The sequence below is a fragment of the Schistocerca cancellata genome, chromosome 8, assembly GCF_023864275.1.
Source record: "Schistocerca cancellata isolate TAMUIC-IGC-003103 chromosome 8, iqSchCanc2.1, whole genome shotgun sequence".
In the NCBI taxonomy this organism is placed as follows: domain Eukaryota; kingdom Metazoa; phylum Arthropoda; class Insecta; order Orthoptera; family Acrididae; genus Schistocerca; species Schistocerca cancellata.
This window is the reverse complement of record NC_064633.1, coordinates 364,854,923-364,872,905: the sequence shown is the minus strand read 5'-3', so window position 1 is coordinate 364,872,905 and position 17,983 is coordinate 364,854,923. Positions and strand designations below refer to the sequence as shown.

General features: G+C 40.8%; 1 protein-coding gene across 1 annotated transcript in view; it reads right to left on the bottom strand.

The window, feature by feature from the left end:
• Positions 1 to 1,016: 1,016 nt before the first annotated feature.
• The window catches only part of LOC126094956 (ubiquitin-like protein 7), an 88,238-nt gene continuing 71,271 nt past the window's right edge, over positions 1,017 to 17,983 (bottom strand). Inside the window, exon 8 of the mRNA XM_049909610.1 lies at positions 1,017 to 1,469. Coding sequence (XP_049765567.1) covers positions 1,263 to 1,469 — 207 coding nt within the window. The 3' untranslated portion in view covers positions 1,017 to 1,262. The remainder of the gene's footprint in view (positions 1,470 to 17,983) is intronic.

The following is a 17,983-nucleotide window of genomic DNA, read 5'->3' as shown; positions in this document are numbered from 1 at the left end:
TGGTTGCAGAAGTGAATGCTTTAGTCTTGGACAACCACAGAACCACTGTGGACGAGATCCACATCGGTTACTGGGTTTAGTGTGGGCACCACCCACAAGATAATGCATCAACACTTGAACTTTCGAAAAATCTGTGCGTAGTGGGTTCCTCACCAAATGAGTGCAATACTCGAATGATGCTGTCTTTGAGTGATCTGCAGTGTTATCTGAGGAGGGATATGGCTTTCTGTCACGAATTGTCACAGGTGATAAAACATGGTGTCACCATTTTGAACCGGAAAGCAAGCGTAAGAGCAGGTAGAGGGAACATGCGACTTCACCACCTCCAAAGAAATCAAAGGCCATGCACACCTGTTCTCTTAAGGTCATGATGTCCTTTTTTGACCACAAGGCCCACTGCTTGTTGAGTTCCTGGAATGGGGAACCACCATCAATGCCCAGCATTATCAAGCCACTTTACCGAACCTTAGACGAGCCGTCATATCGAAACGCCTAAGCATTTTATCCTCCTGCATAATAATGCCCGCCCACACATGGCCAATGCGATGAAGATGACATTGCAGCAGTTTCGGTGGGAAACACTGGACCATCAGCCGTACAGTCCTGTCCTTTCATCGTGTGACTTTCACGTGTTTTAACCTCTAAAACAAGCTATTCACAGACATCAATTCGCAACGGACGACAAAGTGTGTGACTAGGTCCTGGCCTGGATCCGACAGCAGGCTACTAACTTCTTCGAGGATGCAATCGACCGGCTAGTGTCACAATCAGATAAACGTACCAACAGTTTTGGCAACAATTTTTGAGTATGTGTACTGTGTATAACTACATTTTTGAGTTAGTAAAATTGTTACTGTTACTTTACACCAGCGACCAGGTTTCATGTGAATGCCTCTTATATAACACAAAATTAATATTGTAATTCTGATTAAAACCTGGATACTATTTTTGCAAATTAGTTATACATGGGTGGCTTATTGAATTACATTGTGGGAGTTCTTAAACTTAACAATAAATTTGGACAAATATTTTATTCAGAATAGTTCTTACAACAGTAAGTGATATCAGGTTTACCTTATTAGACCACCAAATTACTGGATATCTCAGCAACAAAATGAAACTCGTAGGAACCTATGTGCAACAAAATTCCTAAGTATGCTAAAACTTGCTTTGTTTTCATGTGGCAGACAATAACATTGTAAACAAAAGACAAGAGATTTAGACCAAGCAGGAATGATGTACAAAATTAAACTGTCTTAGTCTCAGGGAGGAGATGAAGATAGTCCCCAACTGAAGACTAAATTTATTGCTGCCTGCACGTCACCACCTGTGGCTACCAGAGCTTGGCGATTCAGTGCTTCATCTGAGAGTCCCATCTCCTGCATCTGCTGCAGCTGTCTTGACAACCTTCGACGTGAAGGACTTGACTGACCCTCAGTGTCAGATGATTGATCTTCTCCTCCACCGGCCTGTAAGGAAAGTTGATATATGATTTACTGGGTAAAAATCAATAAATATATACTCTAATCTCACTCTGATTAAATGAAGTATCTTATCTTTTCAAAAAACTAGGTAAATAAATTAGCCATATTTAAACAATATGAGCTGTGGTAGTAATGCACACAGACTTTTGAAAAAAGTGTCGTCTATTATGGAGTACTGAAGTCAGACAAATAGGGGATAAAAAGTGTTTCCACGGAAAGGTGTAAATGAGTGAGGTTGTCTAAGCATGTAAGGAAGTTAGATTAATAAGCAGACACTCCCAACAAAACTACTTTAAAGAGACTTGTTAAAATTGGTAAGCATTATATGGACTTACAACACTTTACTCCTTCAACTGCACTATTTAGAAAACTGACAGTTTTTTCAAGCTTCCCCCACCTGTGTTCACTGAGCAGTCCCCTTAAATGTAATCTGCAGAGTATCCATGTAGATGTAGTTGGTTGGCAACATAGTATATGTAATTATAGTGAACTATCACAGCACATATTCTGCAATAAAAGCTTTAGTGTGTGTTTTATTATTTGGAAGAAAGAACAGAATCCAATTAAAATACCTTTGTTTATTTTAAAACTAGTGGTAGTCTATCTGAGGCTCCTTCAATATTTGAATATGGTTTTTATTTTTATGTTTACAATATAGCATACATCTGCATTTCCGCTTTGTTCTGTCTGTCTGCAGTGAAAAATCTAATAAATGATAATACTGGATGATATCTGGGAACGGATAGAAATTAATCTGAAAATTGATTAAATCTGTCAAGCCATCAAGGAGGAGTTGCTTTACAATTAGACAGACAGAAATTTTACATAAAAATGGTATTTCACTCTTGTTTTGAGGCTACAATGGACCACTGATTAAACTGTGATAAATAGCATGTGATATTCTTCAGTTGTATAAAAAGTTTTAAGCTCACTGATGTGAGCTTTTTGGGCAGTAATTGTTGTAAACAAGATTTTTAGGGCCTGGTCCCAAAAGTCAGTTATTTTGTAACCGACTAGGCAAAACTTTTTGAAGCCCCATGTTCACATAAACATTTAAGTAATTCTAAACCTTTTGTATACCACCCGTGTTCTGATGGCAACTTGCCATCTTTTTACACCATGTTGGTAACCCAGAAGTAATACTTTATTGACAACCTTACTTGTTGCTCAGTATACGTGGACAAGCCCTTGAGCATCTGACTGAACTAGAGGCATGGCAATATGCAGCACTGAGCACTGCATGTTCACTGTGCAAATTGGAGAGAATACAATCATCCGCCTTGAAGTATGTGACCCAGAGCATTGTGCACAAAATTGAAACAACGGAAAGTCTTATCACATGTTTTGGTTCCATTCATCCCATCAGCAAAAATTATCAGACATCCAGAATATCATCTGGAGCTGTCATATCAAGGAATCTGATGGGACGCACTTGTCAATCAGTTTCGCAATTGTGAAATAAGTGTTGCCATGGCTGCAGCAGTGTGAGTTTGGGTGTCTGTATGGTTGTGTGTGTCATTTCAACTAGAAAAAGAGCCGATGCTCAAAAGCTAGTGAATACCATTTTCTGTTGTGTGTGTGTGTATAGACCACACATCAGTCTGCTACAGGTGAGAGGATGCCTTTCTCTTATTTTATTAATTGTTCCATTTATTGCAATGAAACAACAGAGAAATACTTAAAGCAACACAAGCAACTTTTCACTCATCTGTATGCAACATTCTGAAAATAGCATGTCTAAGTCAGAGTTATTCCATGAAAGTATTAAGTTCTCTGTTTCCCTAATTTTTCTCTGACATATGTTTTTAGTGAGGTATACTAGAAAAGTAAATGAACAGTGTATAATTATCTTTTACATTATTAATTTAACTTGTTCGAAGTATGTACAACATAAGAGAACTATATGCCAGGTTTAATAGAATGAAAGGCTGCATTTGTTAAAGACACTGTCCACTTACTCAGGAGGATGGAGCCCTAGTATCTGTCCAGCCATCCTGATTTAGGTTTTTCACAGTTTTCTTAAATAATTTCAGAAAGTTGCTGGGATGGCTCCTCTAACATGGCTACAGCTGACCACACGTCCTCCACTCTCCTCATTAAACACACGTGCAAATTCAGATGTCTGTATATAAATGGCTAATGCTTTCTTTTTCTTATGTTGACACATCCTGTATTATTGTGAAACTATCCTTACAAAAATAAATTACCAATACCAAGTTAAAGTGGGTTGAAACAGCCAATGACATGTATCAAATTGTCTGCAAGACATTGAGGTATGTCCTGTTGTTTTCTCTGAACAGTATTTTTGTGTGTGTTGATTTGAGTTGTGCAAACTATCACTCTGTATATTATTTTGTAATATTGTACAGTAACTGTTGACAAATAAGAGAATATCTTTGCACTGAGAGTTGTGATAGCACAAAAAGCGTCAATGAACAATGTAACTGAATAGAGCAGACCACTTAGAATAGATGGAGATGGTCTGATCATTTCAAGTGATAGGTGTGGGAGAAAGTGATCTGTTGCTTTACTCTTACTGGAACATGCAGGTTCTTGAAGTTTTGCAAGAAACATTTGTGTGACATGCAACTCATTTCCTATAACACTTCTCACTAGAGTGAAATGACCATCTTTGTGACACTCTTGATGGTCTAAGTTCTGCTTGTGGGCAAGTCCCCAGTTCAATTATAATACTGTTCTGATATTTCATAATCCCTTACTTTGTCCACTAGCTGCAGTGCAGAACTGCATCGAGTGCCTCTCGGAAATCAAAGTACACAGTATCAACATGGTCATCATTATCTACTTCCTTCACATTCTCATAGGCGGAGTTTCGCAGGACTGTTTGGGTCAATTACATGTTGATACCCACAGAGGTGAAGATAATACATGGGCATGAAATGTGTTTAACAACTCTAAAACTGGTTGATGCTGACAGTAAAAATTTTTGCATGCATCTCTCCAATAACAGTTTGATTATTTGAATGACATGTGCCTTGGTTGTTCCGATGTCCTACAACAAACTGGTCTAAGAATCAATTTATTTTGCATTATCTGTATAGAACTGTGCAGACATCTCTGCAGGGCCAATAGCCTTTAATCTTTCAAGCAATTTTAGTTCATTTTCTATTCCTCCATAACCCATCTCAAATCTGTCATTTTGGCCCTCAGCCAACAATTGAAAGGAACAACAACAGTATCATCTTCAGCAGTGAAACTATTTTGTAAGGCTGAATTCGCTGTTTCTGCCTTCTCAATCATCTTTGCATGGTGCTAGCATGGTCGCCTAGTGATTGTATAGCATGTTTACGAAATTTTTGCAAGACCAAAACTTAACAGTTTTTTTGTCAGATCAGTAGAAAAAAATTACTTTTGAATATAGTGAATATTTCTCATGCTGCTCTCCTTATGTTCATTTCAGATTTATTCACCAACTAAAAGATTACTATATAATATCTCAAATAAGTGAGTCAGTATACATGAATTAACATATGATCTCATTTGTTGAGGTTCCAGCATACAGTTCAACAGCAAATTTCAATACTTCTTTATTTCCTGCTGTAATTTTAAGTAAATTAAATGAACATACAAAAGATAATAGCTTCTGAATTGCCATTGGTTTCAAAAGCTTTGAGCAATCTGGACTGAGAGGCTGGTTGGAACAGCAAGGAGACAATAGTCTTTAAATCAATGGCATAGTTCGTGAGCTGCCACATGCAATGATGCTATCAATCAATAGAAGCTGCTACATAACCCTGTGCTCCAGGCAGAAAAACATTTTTTGTTCTGTAGGTACACATACAATCTGATTTCATAGTTAATATATATAATGTTAGGGATGTAATTAACCAATATGATGTGACTTACCAAACGAAAGTGCTGGCAGGTCGACAGACACACAAACAAACACAAACATACACACAAAATTCAAGCTTTCACAACCAACCGTTGCTTCGTCAGGAAAGAGGGAAGGAGAGGGAAAGACGAAATGATATGGGTTTTAAGGGAGAGGGTAAGGAGTCATTCCAATTCCGGGAGCGGAAAGACTTACCTTAGGGGGGAAAAAGGACAGGTATACACTCGCGCGCACACACACATATCCATCCACACATACACAGACACAAGCATACATTCGTAAAGGCAAAGAGCTTGGGCAGAGATGTCAGTCGATGTGGAAGTACAAAGGCAAAGATGTTGTTGAAAGACAGGTGAGGTATGAGCGGCGGCAAATTGAAATTAGCGGAGATTGAGGCCTGGCGGATAACGAGAAGAGAGGATATACTGAAGGGCAAGTTCCCATCTCCGGAGTTCTGACAGGTTGGTGTTAGTGGGAAGTATCCAGATAACCCGGACGGTGTAACACTGTGCCAAGATGTGCTGGCCGTGCACCAAGGCATGTTTAGCCACAGGGTGATCTTCATTACCAACAAACACCGTCTGCCTGTGACCATTCATGCGAATGGACAGTTTGTTGCTGGTCATTCCCACATAGAAAGCTTCACAGTGTAGGCAGGTCAATTGGTAAATCACGTGGGTGCTTTCAAACGTGGCTCTGCCTTTGATCGTGTACACCTTCCGGGTTACAGGACTGGCGTAGGTGGTGGTGGGAGGGTGCATGGGACAGGTTTTACACCGGGGCTGGTTACAAGGGTAGGAGACAGAGGGTAGGGAAGGTGGTTTGGGGATTTCCTAGGGATGAACTAAGAAGTTACGAAGGTTAGGTTGACAGCGGAAAGACACTCTTGGTGGAGTGGGGAGGATTTCATGAAGGATGGATCTCATTTCAGGGCAGGATTTGAGGAAGTCGTATCCCTGTTGGAGAGCCACATTCAGAGTCTGATCCAGTCCCGGAAAGTATCCTGTCACAAGTGGGGCACTTTTGGGGTTCTTCTGTGGGAGGTTCTGGGTTTGAGGGGATGAGGAAGTGGCTCTGGTTATTTGCTTCTGTACCAGGTCGGGAGGGTAGTTGCTGGATGCGAAAGCTGTTTTCAGGTTGTTGGTGTAATGGTTCAGGGATTCCGGACTGGAGCAGATTCGTTTGCCACGAAGACCTAGGCTGTAGGGAAGGGACCGTTTGATGTGGAATGGGTGGCAGCTGTAATAATGGAGGTACTGTTGCTTGTTGGTGGGTTTGATGTGGACAGATGTGTGAAGCTGGCCATTGGACAGATGGAGGTCAACGTCAAGGAAAGTGGCATGGGATTTGGAGTAGGACCAGGTGAATCTAATGGAACCAAAGGAGTTGAGGTTGGAGAGGAAATTCTGGAGTTGTTCTTCACTGTGAGTCCAGATCATGAAGATGTCATCAATAAATCTGTACCAAACTTTGGGTTGGCAGGCCTACAAAACCTTTCACCTGACTCCATCAACCTCCTGACCCCACCAACACCGCGCACCCCTACCTTCTACCTTCTTCCTAAAATTCACAAACCGAATCATCCCGGCTGTCCCATTGTAGCTGATTACCAAACCCCCACAGAATGTATCTCTCCCTACGTAGATCAACACCTTCAACCCATTACATGCAGACTCCCATCCTTCATCAAAGACACCAACCACTTTCTCGAACGCCTGGAATTCTTACCCAGTCTGTTACCCCCGGAAACCATCCTAGTAACCATTGATGCCACTTCCTTATACGCAAATATTCCGCACGTCCAGGGCCTCGCTGCGATAGAGCACTTCCTTTCACGCCGATCTCCTGCCACTCTACCTAAAACCTCTGTCCTCATTACCTCAGCCAGCTTCATCCTGACCCACAACTTCTTCACTTTCGAAGGCCAGACATACCAACAATTAAAGAGAACAGTCATGGGTGCCAGGATGGCCCCCTCGTACGCCAACCTATTCATGGGTCACTTAGAGGAAGCCTTCTAGGTTACCCAGGCCTGCCAACCCAAAGTTTGGTACAGATTTATTGATGACATCTTCATGATCTGGACTCACAGTGAAGAACAACTCCAGAATTTCCTCTCCAACCTCAACTCCTTTGGTTCCATCAGATTCACCTGGTCCTACTCCAAATCCCATGCCACTCTCCTTGACGTTGACCTCCATCTGTCCAATGGCCAGCTTCACACATCCGTCCACATCAAACCCACCAACAAGCAACAGTACCTCCATTATTACAGCTGCCACCCATTCCACATCAAACGGTCCCTTCCCTACAGCCTAGGTCTTCGTGGCAAACGAATCTGCTCCAGTCCGGAATCCCTGAATCATTACACCAACAACCTGAAAACAGCTTTCGCATCCAGCAACTACCCTCCCGACCTGGTACAGAAGCAAATAACCAGAGCCACTTCCTCATCCCCTCAAACCCAGAACCTCCCACAGAAGAACCCCAAAAGTGCCCCACTTGTGACAGGATACTTTCCGGGACTGGATCAGACTCTGAATGTGGCTCTCCAGCAGGGATACGACTTCCTCAAATCCTGCCCTGAAATGAGATCCATCCTTCATGAAATCCTCCCCACTCCACCAAGAGTGTCTTTCCGCCATCCACCTAACCTTCGTAACCTCTTAGTTCATCGCTAGGAAATCCCCAAACCACCTTCCCTACCCTCTGTCTCCTACCCTTGTAACCACCCCCGGTGTAAAACCTGTCCCATGCACTCTCCCACCACCACCTACTCCGGTCCTGTAACCCGGAAGGTGTACACGATCAAAGGCAGAGCCACGTGTGAAAGCACCCACATGATTTACCAACTGACCAGTCTACACTGTGAAGCTTTATATGTGGGAATGACCAGCAACAAACTGTCCATTCGCATGAATGGACACAGGCAGACAGTGTTTGTTGGTAATGAAGATCACCCTGTGGCTAAACATGCCTTGGTGCACGGCCAGCACATCTTGGTACAGTGTTACACCGTCCGGGTTATCTGGATACTTCCCACTAACACCAACCTGTCAGAACTCCGGAGATGGGAACTTGCCCTTCAGTATATCCTCTCTTCTCGTTACCCACCAGGCCTCAACCTCCGCTAATTTCAAGTTGCCGCCACTCATTTCTCACCTGTCATTCAACAACATCTTTGCCTTTGTACTTCCGCCTCGACTGACATCTCTGCCCAAACTCTTTGCCTTTACAAATGTCTGCTTGTGTCTGTATATGTGTGGATGGATATGTGTGTGTGTGCGCGCACTAGTGTATACTTGTCCTTTTTCCCCCCTAAGGTAAGTCTTTCCGCTCCCGGGATTAGAATGACTCCTTACCCTCTCCCTTAAAACCCACATCCTTTCGTCTTTCCCTCTCCTTCCCTCTTTCCTGACGAAGCAACCGTTTGTTGCGAAAGCTTGAATTTTGTGTGTATGTTTGTGTGTCTATCGACCTGCCAGCACTTTCGTTTGGTAAGTCACATCATCTTTGTTTTTAGATATCTCTCTCTCTCTCTCTCTCTCTCTCTCTCTCTCTCTCTCTCTCTCTCTCTCTCTCTCTGTGTGTGTGTGTGTGTGTGTGTGTGTGTGTGTGTGTGTGTGTGTGTGTGTGTGTGTGAAATGTATCCATCATGAATTGCCAAGTTGATCTTAATACAGAAAATATGGGAGGTGTAAAAGCAGCTACAGGACATGTTCATCAACGAAGTGTTTAAGGACTGTCTCTCTTCACTTTTCATAAAAATGCCTTACAAAGGCTACTCTAGATAGTGTGCAGTATATATGGAAGTTAAAACCCCAGAAACTTGAGCAAGATGCAAGAAGATTTGTATTATCACAAAATAAGGGGAAGAGTCACAGGTGTGATACATGAGCTGATGTACCAATCATTAACACAAAGTCATGTCTCATTGTGGCGAAAACCTTTCTCAAAATTTCCATCTCCTCCAATTGCAAAAATAGTTCATTAACACCATTTACGTAGGAAGAAAAGCCTAGTTTGGTTTCGTTGATGCATCATGATGATGTATGTGCTTGTGTTCACAAGACGCCAAAACATCATGATAATAACATATGACAAATCCGAGTTTGCATGGAAAGAGATAAGTGTTCATTTTTCCCCCACACTGGTAGAAAGAGGAATGTTAGAGACATAGTGTGAAAATGGTTTGGGGAACCCTCCGCCAAGCCCTTAAGCCTGAAATGCAGAGTAGTCATGCGGATGATGAAGATTTATGAAGGATCCAAAGCTCAGAGCAGGGATTGATGGTTTATTCACAATACAAATAAATATATTTCTTAGATACAAGTGGAAAGATATTGTTTCATAACATGACTGGCATTAAATCACTTGATGTGTCGAAAGCATTAAAATTACAAAGACCAAGATCTAGGAAAGGAAGATGCCAGACACATTTATTGGAAAAAGTCAATGGAAATACAATTAATCCAAAAAGAAAGTAACTCACAAAAATATTGTTCTCAAGATTATTGAGTACTGCTCAACAGTCTGTAACCTTTATTGATTACATTAAGGCCAAATTTGCGAATGCAAATGACGAAATAAAATTGGTGAAAATAGACAGAAAAATTCATTATACTACCATATATGGGGAATTAAAAAAAAGTAATATGTCATAATACTAATTTTAAAATTAGCTTTCACGCAGAGAACAAACTAAGAATGAACATAACACAGAGAACAGACAATGCTCAAAAATACGGACAATCAGGAATATACAGGGTTGGCCTAAATGATCCTTTGCGTTTCAATGCACTGGTTTACTGACAAGTATATGATGTACAGACGGGTGATATATGAGGGGAGAGAAACAATCACCAAGTTTAAAAAGCCCACTTGTGCCTTGCAGGCACACTAGACGGCAGACCTTTGATGGCACTCCCGAAGATGGTGCGGCAATGAAAGAGAAGAGTTTTTTTATGTTAGGAACGTGAAATGTTCGTCTGTTACGAGTGTTCAGTGTGCTTTCTTATGCAAATGCAGAAAAGCTGTACTTGGTCACCAGAGCAGTTTACATTTGCTTTGCCAATTTCGTGATACTGGTTGTCTGTATTAAGGGAAAAACAACAGGTGACCATGTGTTGCAGAGGAAATCGTGAGGCATGCGAGACAGAGCTTTGTGTGCGACTGACAAAAATCAGCCATTCGTGCAAGCCATGAACTGCGCATAATGCAGGAAACAGTGATGAATGTTTAGTGGCAATGTTTGCATTTCAAACCCTACCATTTACATCTGTTACAACACCTTACTCGAGATGATTATGCTGGCTGATTGGAGTTTTGTGCCAAAACATGGAAGATGATGATGACTTTGGGGGAGGGGGGGGGGGGGTACATCGATATTCGATGACGAGGTGGCTTTCCATCCTTTAGGAAACATGAATCGTCACAATATGAGAGTATGGTGTATTGAAAGGCTCCATGTCCATGTGAACACGGAAACGAATTCGCCGAAGGTGAATATCTTCTGTGTCATATCCAAGACAAATGCGTATGACCCCATTTTCTTCACCGAACAGTCGGCGACACGTGCATGTACTTGTATATGTTGCAGTTGTGGCTGTTGGGATGAGTGACTGCTGACTACTATACTTTCATCTTTCAGCAGGACTCCGCTTACTGAAGCACAATTGTCTGCACCTTTCTCAACAGAGAACTGCCACATCGCTGGATAAGATGCACTGGTATGCAAAATGTTCCTCTATTGCCATGGTCCCCCGATCACCAGATCTCACAGCATGTGATTTCTTTCTGTAGGGTTATGTTAAGGACCAATAACACTGAAAGAACTGCAGGAATGCACCACTGGTGCTGTGAGGATCACTGGGAAAAAAAACCAACAACAACAACAACAACAACAACAACAACAACAACAACAACTTGAATGTTTGCAGAATGCACCAGGAACTTTGTGAGGGCCTCTATGCTCTTTGTATGTTAGTATTGACTAAATTGTTTTACCTGATTAAGGGATCTAAAATCCCCGTACTCAGACCATGGAACACCACTTTTGTTTTTCTTGATGATGACATCCTTGAGAATATCACTGCCAGAGATCTGAACCAGCAATTTTTTTACCTACAGAATATTTTACCCGCGAGGATTCTATCTTCATGTAGCCATACAGTACAGGTGTGGGGCTCCGAGAAATATAATCATCCATTTGCAGTATCAACCTAATAAGGCCATGCTGGATAATATAATAATCAAAACTGTGGCACCTGTAACTACAGAAAAGGCTGCTTCCCCTTTTCAAGCATTACAGATTTGTCTGGTATTTATATGGACACCTCTCTATTGTGGTTGCACCTATAATATGGCTACCTTCTATCATTGAGGCATGCAAACCACCCAACCTCAGCAAGGTCCATGGTTCATTGGTGGCAGTGGAGTCTCATATGAAGCATAATGCCAGTGCTTCTGTGATGAAGTTCATGCCTGTGAACCAAGTTGACAACATATTGGCTTTAGCAACTAATCTGGCTGCCCTGAGGTTATTTTTTACAATCTGTTTCTCGTAAGTTTGTTAGTTTTTCAGCATTATAAAAATATTTACATGCAATTTGAAGTAACAGGAGATAGGTATCAGCAGAATGAAGCTGTGCTTGGATTATCAACTGAGAAACCATTGCTTATGGGACACAAATTTCTGTGTTTCATTGTCTGGTACACTCCTTTAATGTGCAGCAAATGCTGATAGTAAGCCCTAATTGGGCTGCCTTCAACCACTCCATTCTTCCTCCTACCGTAATGCTCATGGGACATACCATCCACCGCAAAAGTGATTTTATTTGTGTGTGTGTGTGTGTGTGTGTGTGTGTGTGTGTGTGTGTGGGGGGGGGGGGGGGGGGGGGGTGCATATCCTTGCACTTCAATTCCCCAATCTACATCTACATCTATGTTCCATGAACAACTGTGAAGTGCATGGGACAGGGTACAGTTATCCGGGTTTTTCTATTCCATGCCGTGTGGGGAAAAAGGATTGTTTAAATGCCGCTTTGCATGCTGTAATTAATCAAATCTTATCGTCACAATCCTTATGCGAGTGACATATAGGTGGTCGTAGTAATTCCTAGAGTCATCATTTAAAGCCAGTGCTTGAACCTTTGTTAGTAGATTTTCTTGATGTAGTTTCTGTCTACCTTCAAGAGTCTGCCAGTTCTGTTCTTTCAACATCTCAGTGACATTCAGTGGGTCAAACAAATCTTTGAGCATTTGTGCTGGCCTTGACTATATGTTCAATATCCCCTGCTCTATATGGTACAGGTCCCACACACTTTAAAAATGTTCCAGGATGGGTCACATGAGTCATTTGTAAGCCATCTTCTTTGTAGACTGACTGCATTTCTCCAATAACCCAAATCCGCTACCTGCTTTACCCATGACTGAGCCAGTGTGATTGTTGCACTTCATGTCTCCACTAAGTTTACACCTACACCTGACGTGAGAGCTAGGTTATTTTTGGGAATTTTTGGACACTTACAAAACCACATTTTCGTAAGTTACCGGTACGAGTGTTTTGGATACGTAACCTATTTTGTAGCAAGTCAGTGTTTGTGGTTCACAGTTACAGCCAAAGAATAAATCACCTTGAATTTCATAGTACATAAACACAAATATATGGGCGTTTTGAGAATTTTTGGAAGCTACCATTCTCCTTTGCATAATCTACAAGTAATCTGTAGTAAATAGGCATTTGTGATTTAGTTGCTGTAGCACAAATTATAACTAACATATTGTGTTACATCTAGTTTTCCTGTAAAGAGTAGCAGCTCTTTGTATTACCTACTTTTATCATACATTAACTCTCTTTCAAATTTGCTAACAACTATAATTAACCGGAAAACATATTAGGAAACTAGTAATTTTTACCATAGGTTGCCTTAATAGAAATCTAGTTTTGTGTACTTGCTTCATTTCTCATAGGGAATTAACAACTTCTGCAAATCACTGTTTTGGAACAACTCCCCAGAGTTGTGTACTTGTGATACCTGTATCAGAGGTATCTCAAGTACTTTCCTCTTCTGTGGATCCTGTATCCTCAGGATCTGTCATTACTCTCCCACTTGACTGCGAGTGGCATGTCACTTTTAGATTTAGGTGTCCTGCACAGAGTTGAAAGGGAAAATGGAGGATTCAGGGTGTTATGCCAATCCCATCAACCAACAAGCTTGAGATGCTGTCTTTCACTGAAACTGAACCAGTGGGACTTGCTTCACCTGTTTTGTCCGGTGTCAAGAGGAGGCAAACGCAATTGCGTTGGGGTCTATTACAATTCAAAAGTATGGCGAATGATGGTACCTCCTAGGGAAATGGCAGCAAAGACAGTAATGGGCACCAAGATGCACTCAATGTGTAGGCCTGCGGCCTGGTTAAAAATGTTGAAGAGGCTATTCAGGCAGCCACTGAGGGAACACAGCGCAACCAACTGCAGACTGTGGTGCATGTTGGAACAAATGATGCCAGTCTTTTGGTCTCTGAGGTCACACTTGGGTCATTCCAGCAACTGGCAGAAAAGGTTGAGAAGACCAGCCTTGTGCATGGGGTTTCAACAAAGCTCACAATTTGCAGCACTGTCCTCAGAACTGATCATGGCCCTTTGGTTCTAAATCAAGTGGAAGGACTCAACCAGCAACTTCCTGGACTTGTGTCATAGGGTTAAGAACTGTATGGTCCCCCTAAATGGGTCATGTGTGCATTACATATCAGAGGCTACTCAGGTAGCTGACTGTGATTAGAGTAAACAAGGTTTTTTTTTTTTACATTATGTGATTCCCCAACCAATCCGGATAACAACAGCTATAGGAAAACCGAAGTATTAGTGTACGATCGAAAGAAATGTCTCCCACAGGTGAGAGTATTAAAATCCTAACAGTTCACTAAGAAAGCATTCACAATAAAGTGTCAGAGTTTGAACTGTTCCTGAAAAGCAGTGAAGCTCACATAACACTAGGTACTGAAAGCTGGCTGAAACCTGAAATTGACAGCAGTGAGACTTTTGGGGCAAATTTCAGTGTATATTGAAAGAACAGGCAAATGTGAAATGGAGATGGTGTATTTGTCACAGTAGACAAGAAACTCAAATCCACCAGATAGAAACTGCAGGTGCATGTGAGATTGTCTTGGCAAGACACGGTATCAGGGCTGTTCATAAAATAATAATTGGAACCTTCTGTCTCTCCAGACTCATCTTCTGATGTAACCGAAAGCTTCAGAGAAACATCACTTCATTTGTATGTAAGCTCCCTAACTGTACGTAATCGCCAGTGGAAACTTTAATCATCAACAGTTAATTATGAAAATTATAGCTTTGTTAGGGGCGGGCATAATAAGACATCCTGCAAAACATTATTAAATGCCTTCTTTGAAAACTACCTGGAATAGATAGAAACGCAATTCCTAATGATCAACAAATAAACCTGACTTCTTTGAGGATGTCTACATCGAAACTGGTATCATTGACCATGATGTGGTTGTATCAAGGAAGTACAAGGACAACTGAAACAAATAGAAACATATAATTACATGCTCAGTAAACCAGGTAAAAAATCTGGTATTGTCATACCTAAATGAGGAACTTGGAACTTTCAGCACAAGACAGGAGCATGTAGCCGAACTATGACTCAATTATAAAACAATAGTTGAGCATGCACTGGACAGCTATGTACACAGTAGAACAGTTCATAATGGGAGGGAACCTCCATGGTATAAGTAACTGTAAAAATACTTCTAAAGAAACCGAGATAATTGCCTAAAAGGTGTAAAACAGAGTGTATGGCTACTGATAGAGAGATGTTGAATGAAACGCATCTAGCTGTCAAGAGAGCAATGCGTGATGCCTTTAATGACTACCATAGCAGAATATTTTCAAATAACATTTCACAAAATTTAAAGAAATTTCCATCGTATGTAAAGGATGTCAGTGGTACCAAAGATAGTGTCCAGTCCCTAGCAAATGAGACAGGAACTGAAATTGAGGGTACCAAAGCAAAAGCTGAAATGCTTAACTCCATTTTCAAATGCTCCTTTACAAAGGAAAATCCAAGAGAATTGCCACAATTTAATTCTCAAACCACAAAAAAGATGAATGAAGTAAGTATTAGTATCAGTGGTATAAAAAAAAAAAAAAATAAAAAAAAGGAAAAAAAAAACACAACTGAAATCATTAAAACTGAACAAAGCCCTAGGGTCCAATGGAATCCCTATCAGCCTACACCTAATTCTAGCCGAGTTTGCTTCGCTGTTAGCTATAAGCTACTGTAGAACCCTTGAGCAAAAAACAGTGCCCAGTAACTGGAAGGAAGCACAAGAACACCTGTCTGCAAGGAAGGTAGCAGAAGTTGGCCATAAAACTACCACCCAATATCCTTGACATCCGTTTGTTATAGATCTTAGAACATATTCTTAGCCCAAGAACAATGAGGTATCTCGAACAGATTGACCTCTGCTATGCCAACCAGTATGGATTTAAAAAACAGATCATGTGAAACACAACTTGACTTTTCTCACTTGACATCCTGATAGTCATAGATCAAGGCAGTCACATAGATGCAGTATACCTCAATTTAAAAAAAAAAAAAAAATAATTTAGTACCACACCTATGTCTACTATCAAAGTATGATCATATGGGGTATCAGATGAAATATATGACTGGATTGAGGATTTCTTGGTATGGAGGACACAGCATGTCATCTTGGCTGGAGAGCCATCATCAACAGATGTAGAAGTAATTCTGTGTGTACCTTAGGGAAGCGTTTTGTATCCCTTGCTGGTTCATGTTGTATATTAATGATCTTGTGGACAGTATTAATAGTAACCTCAAACTCTTTGCAGATGTTGTCGCTATCTATGATGAAGTACTGCGTAAAAGAAGCTACATAAATATTCAACGAAAATAATCAATTTTTACAATATATCATTGGGTAGATAAAAAAAATCTGCTCACCAATTGCCCTGCTAGGGCACACACACACACACACACACACACACACACACACACACACACACACACACACACACACAAAAGGTTTAATTTATGCAAGCTTTCAGAGCCAGAGGATCCTCCTCCTGGCAGAGCAGGTGGAGGAGGAAAAGGGGGTGAAAGAAAAGGACTGGAGAGGTTTTTGCCTTAAATTATGTTAATTACTTCTGTCTTGTCATTTCTTCACAGTAACTACTCCTTTCCTCATTCCACTTTACTTTTCTACATCTTTCATTTTCTGACTTGTCTATTTTTTGCTGTCCCCCCTCCCACCTGTTATGTACAAAGCACTTTGCTTTTCACTCTTATTAACTTGTGCACGATGTTTTAGCAAAAATCTCTGTCTCATATATTACCCTGTCTTCCATATTTTAAATCTCAGGTTTTCAAATCTCGTCTGGTGCAGTCTCCAACAATCAATCTTTCCTTCTCATCCCGTCCAGTAAGTCTCCCTGACTCGGGGTTCTGGCTGACTTTTCTGAACTGTATTCTTTTTTCTAAATCTCTCCAGTTCATTTCCTTCATCCCTCTTCCTTACCCTTCAACTCTTCTGCTGGAAGGAGGAACCACTGGTTCCAAAACCTTGCGTAAGTTAAATCTGTGTGTGTGCGTTCTCCTGCTGCCACTTGGTGAAAAGATTTTTTTTTTTTTTTTTAATCTATCCAATTACATTTTAGTACACAAATATTCAGTCAGATCTTGATAAGGTTTTAAAGTGGTGCAGAGACTAGCAACTTGATTTAAATGTTCAGAAATATAAAATAGTGCACTTCACAAAATGAAAAAATGTAGTATACTGTGACTATAATATCAATGAATCACTGTTTGAATCAGCCAACACATGCAAATACCTGGGTGTAACACTTTGTAGGGATGAAATGGAATGATCGCATAGGCTCAGTTGTGGGTAAAGCAGGTGGTGAACTTCAGTTTATTGGTAGAATTCTGGGAAGTGCAATCAGTACAGAAAAGAGATCAAGAACCAGCTTTAAATGATGACTCTAGGAATCTACTACAACCCCCTGCCTATTGGTCACATAGGGACCGCGAGATAAAGATTAGAATAATTATGGGATTCAAACAATCATTCTTCCTGCACTCCATACATGAATGTAATGGGAAGAAACCCTAATAACTGGTGCAATGGGACAAATCCTTAATCATGCAGTTCACATTGGTTTGCAGTGTACAGATGTAGAAGTAGAGTCTACAGATTCCAGTTGTGACTCCCTAATACTATATTCATAGGATGCTATGTTTCTTGTTTTGTGAAGTGCACAATTTTATGTTTTTGAAAACTTAAAGCAAGGTGCCAATCACTGCACCACTGAAATCTTATCAAGACTTGACAATATTTGTACAGCCTCACTCAGACTGCATGTCATGCGCAAAAAGTCTGAGGTTAGTATTAATATTGTCCACAAGATCATTAATATATAACATGAACCAGCAAGGGATCCAAAATGCTTCCCTAAGGTACTCGCAAAATTACTTCTACATCTGTTGCTCTCCCTACCATGAACTCCTCAATCCAGTCATATACTTCATATGATATCCCATATGATAATACTTTGATAATAGGCATAGGTGTGGTACTGAGTTAAATGCCTTTTGGA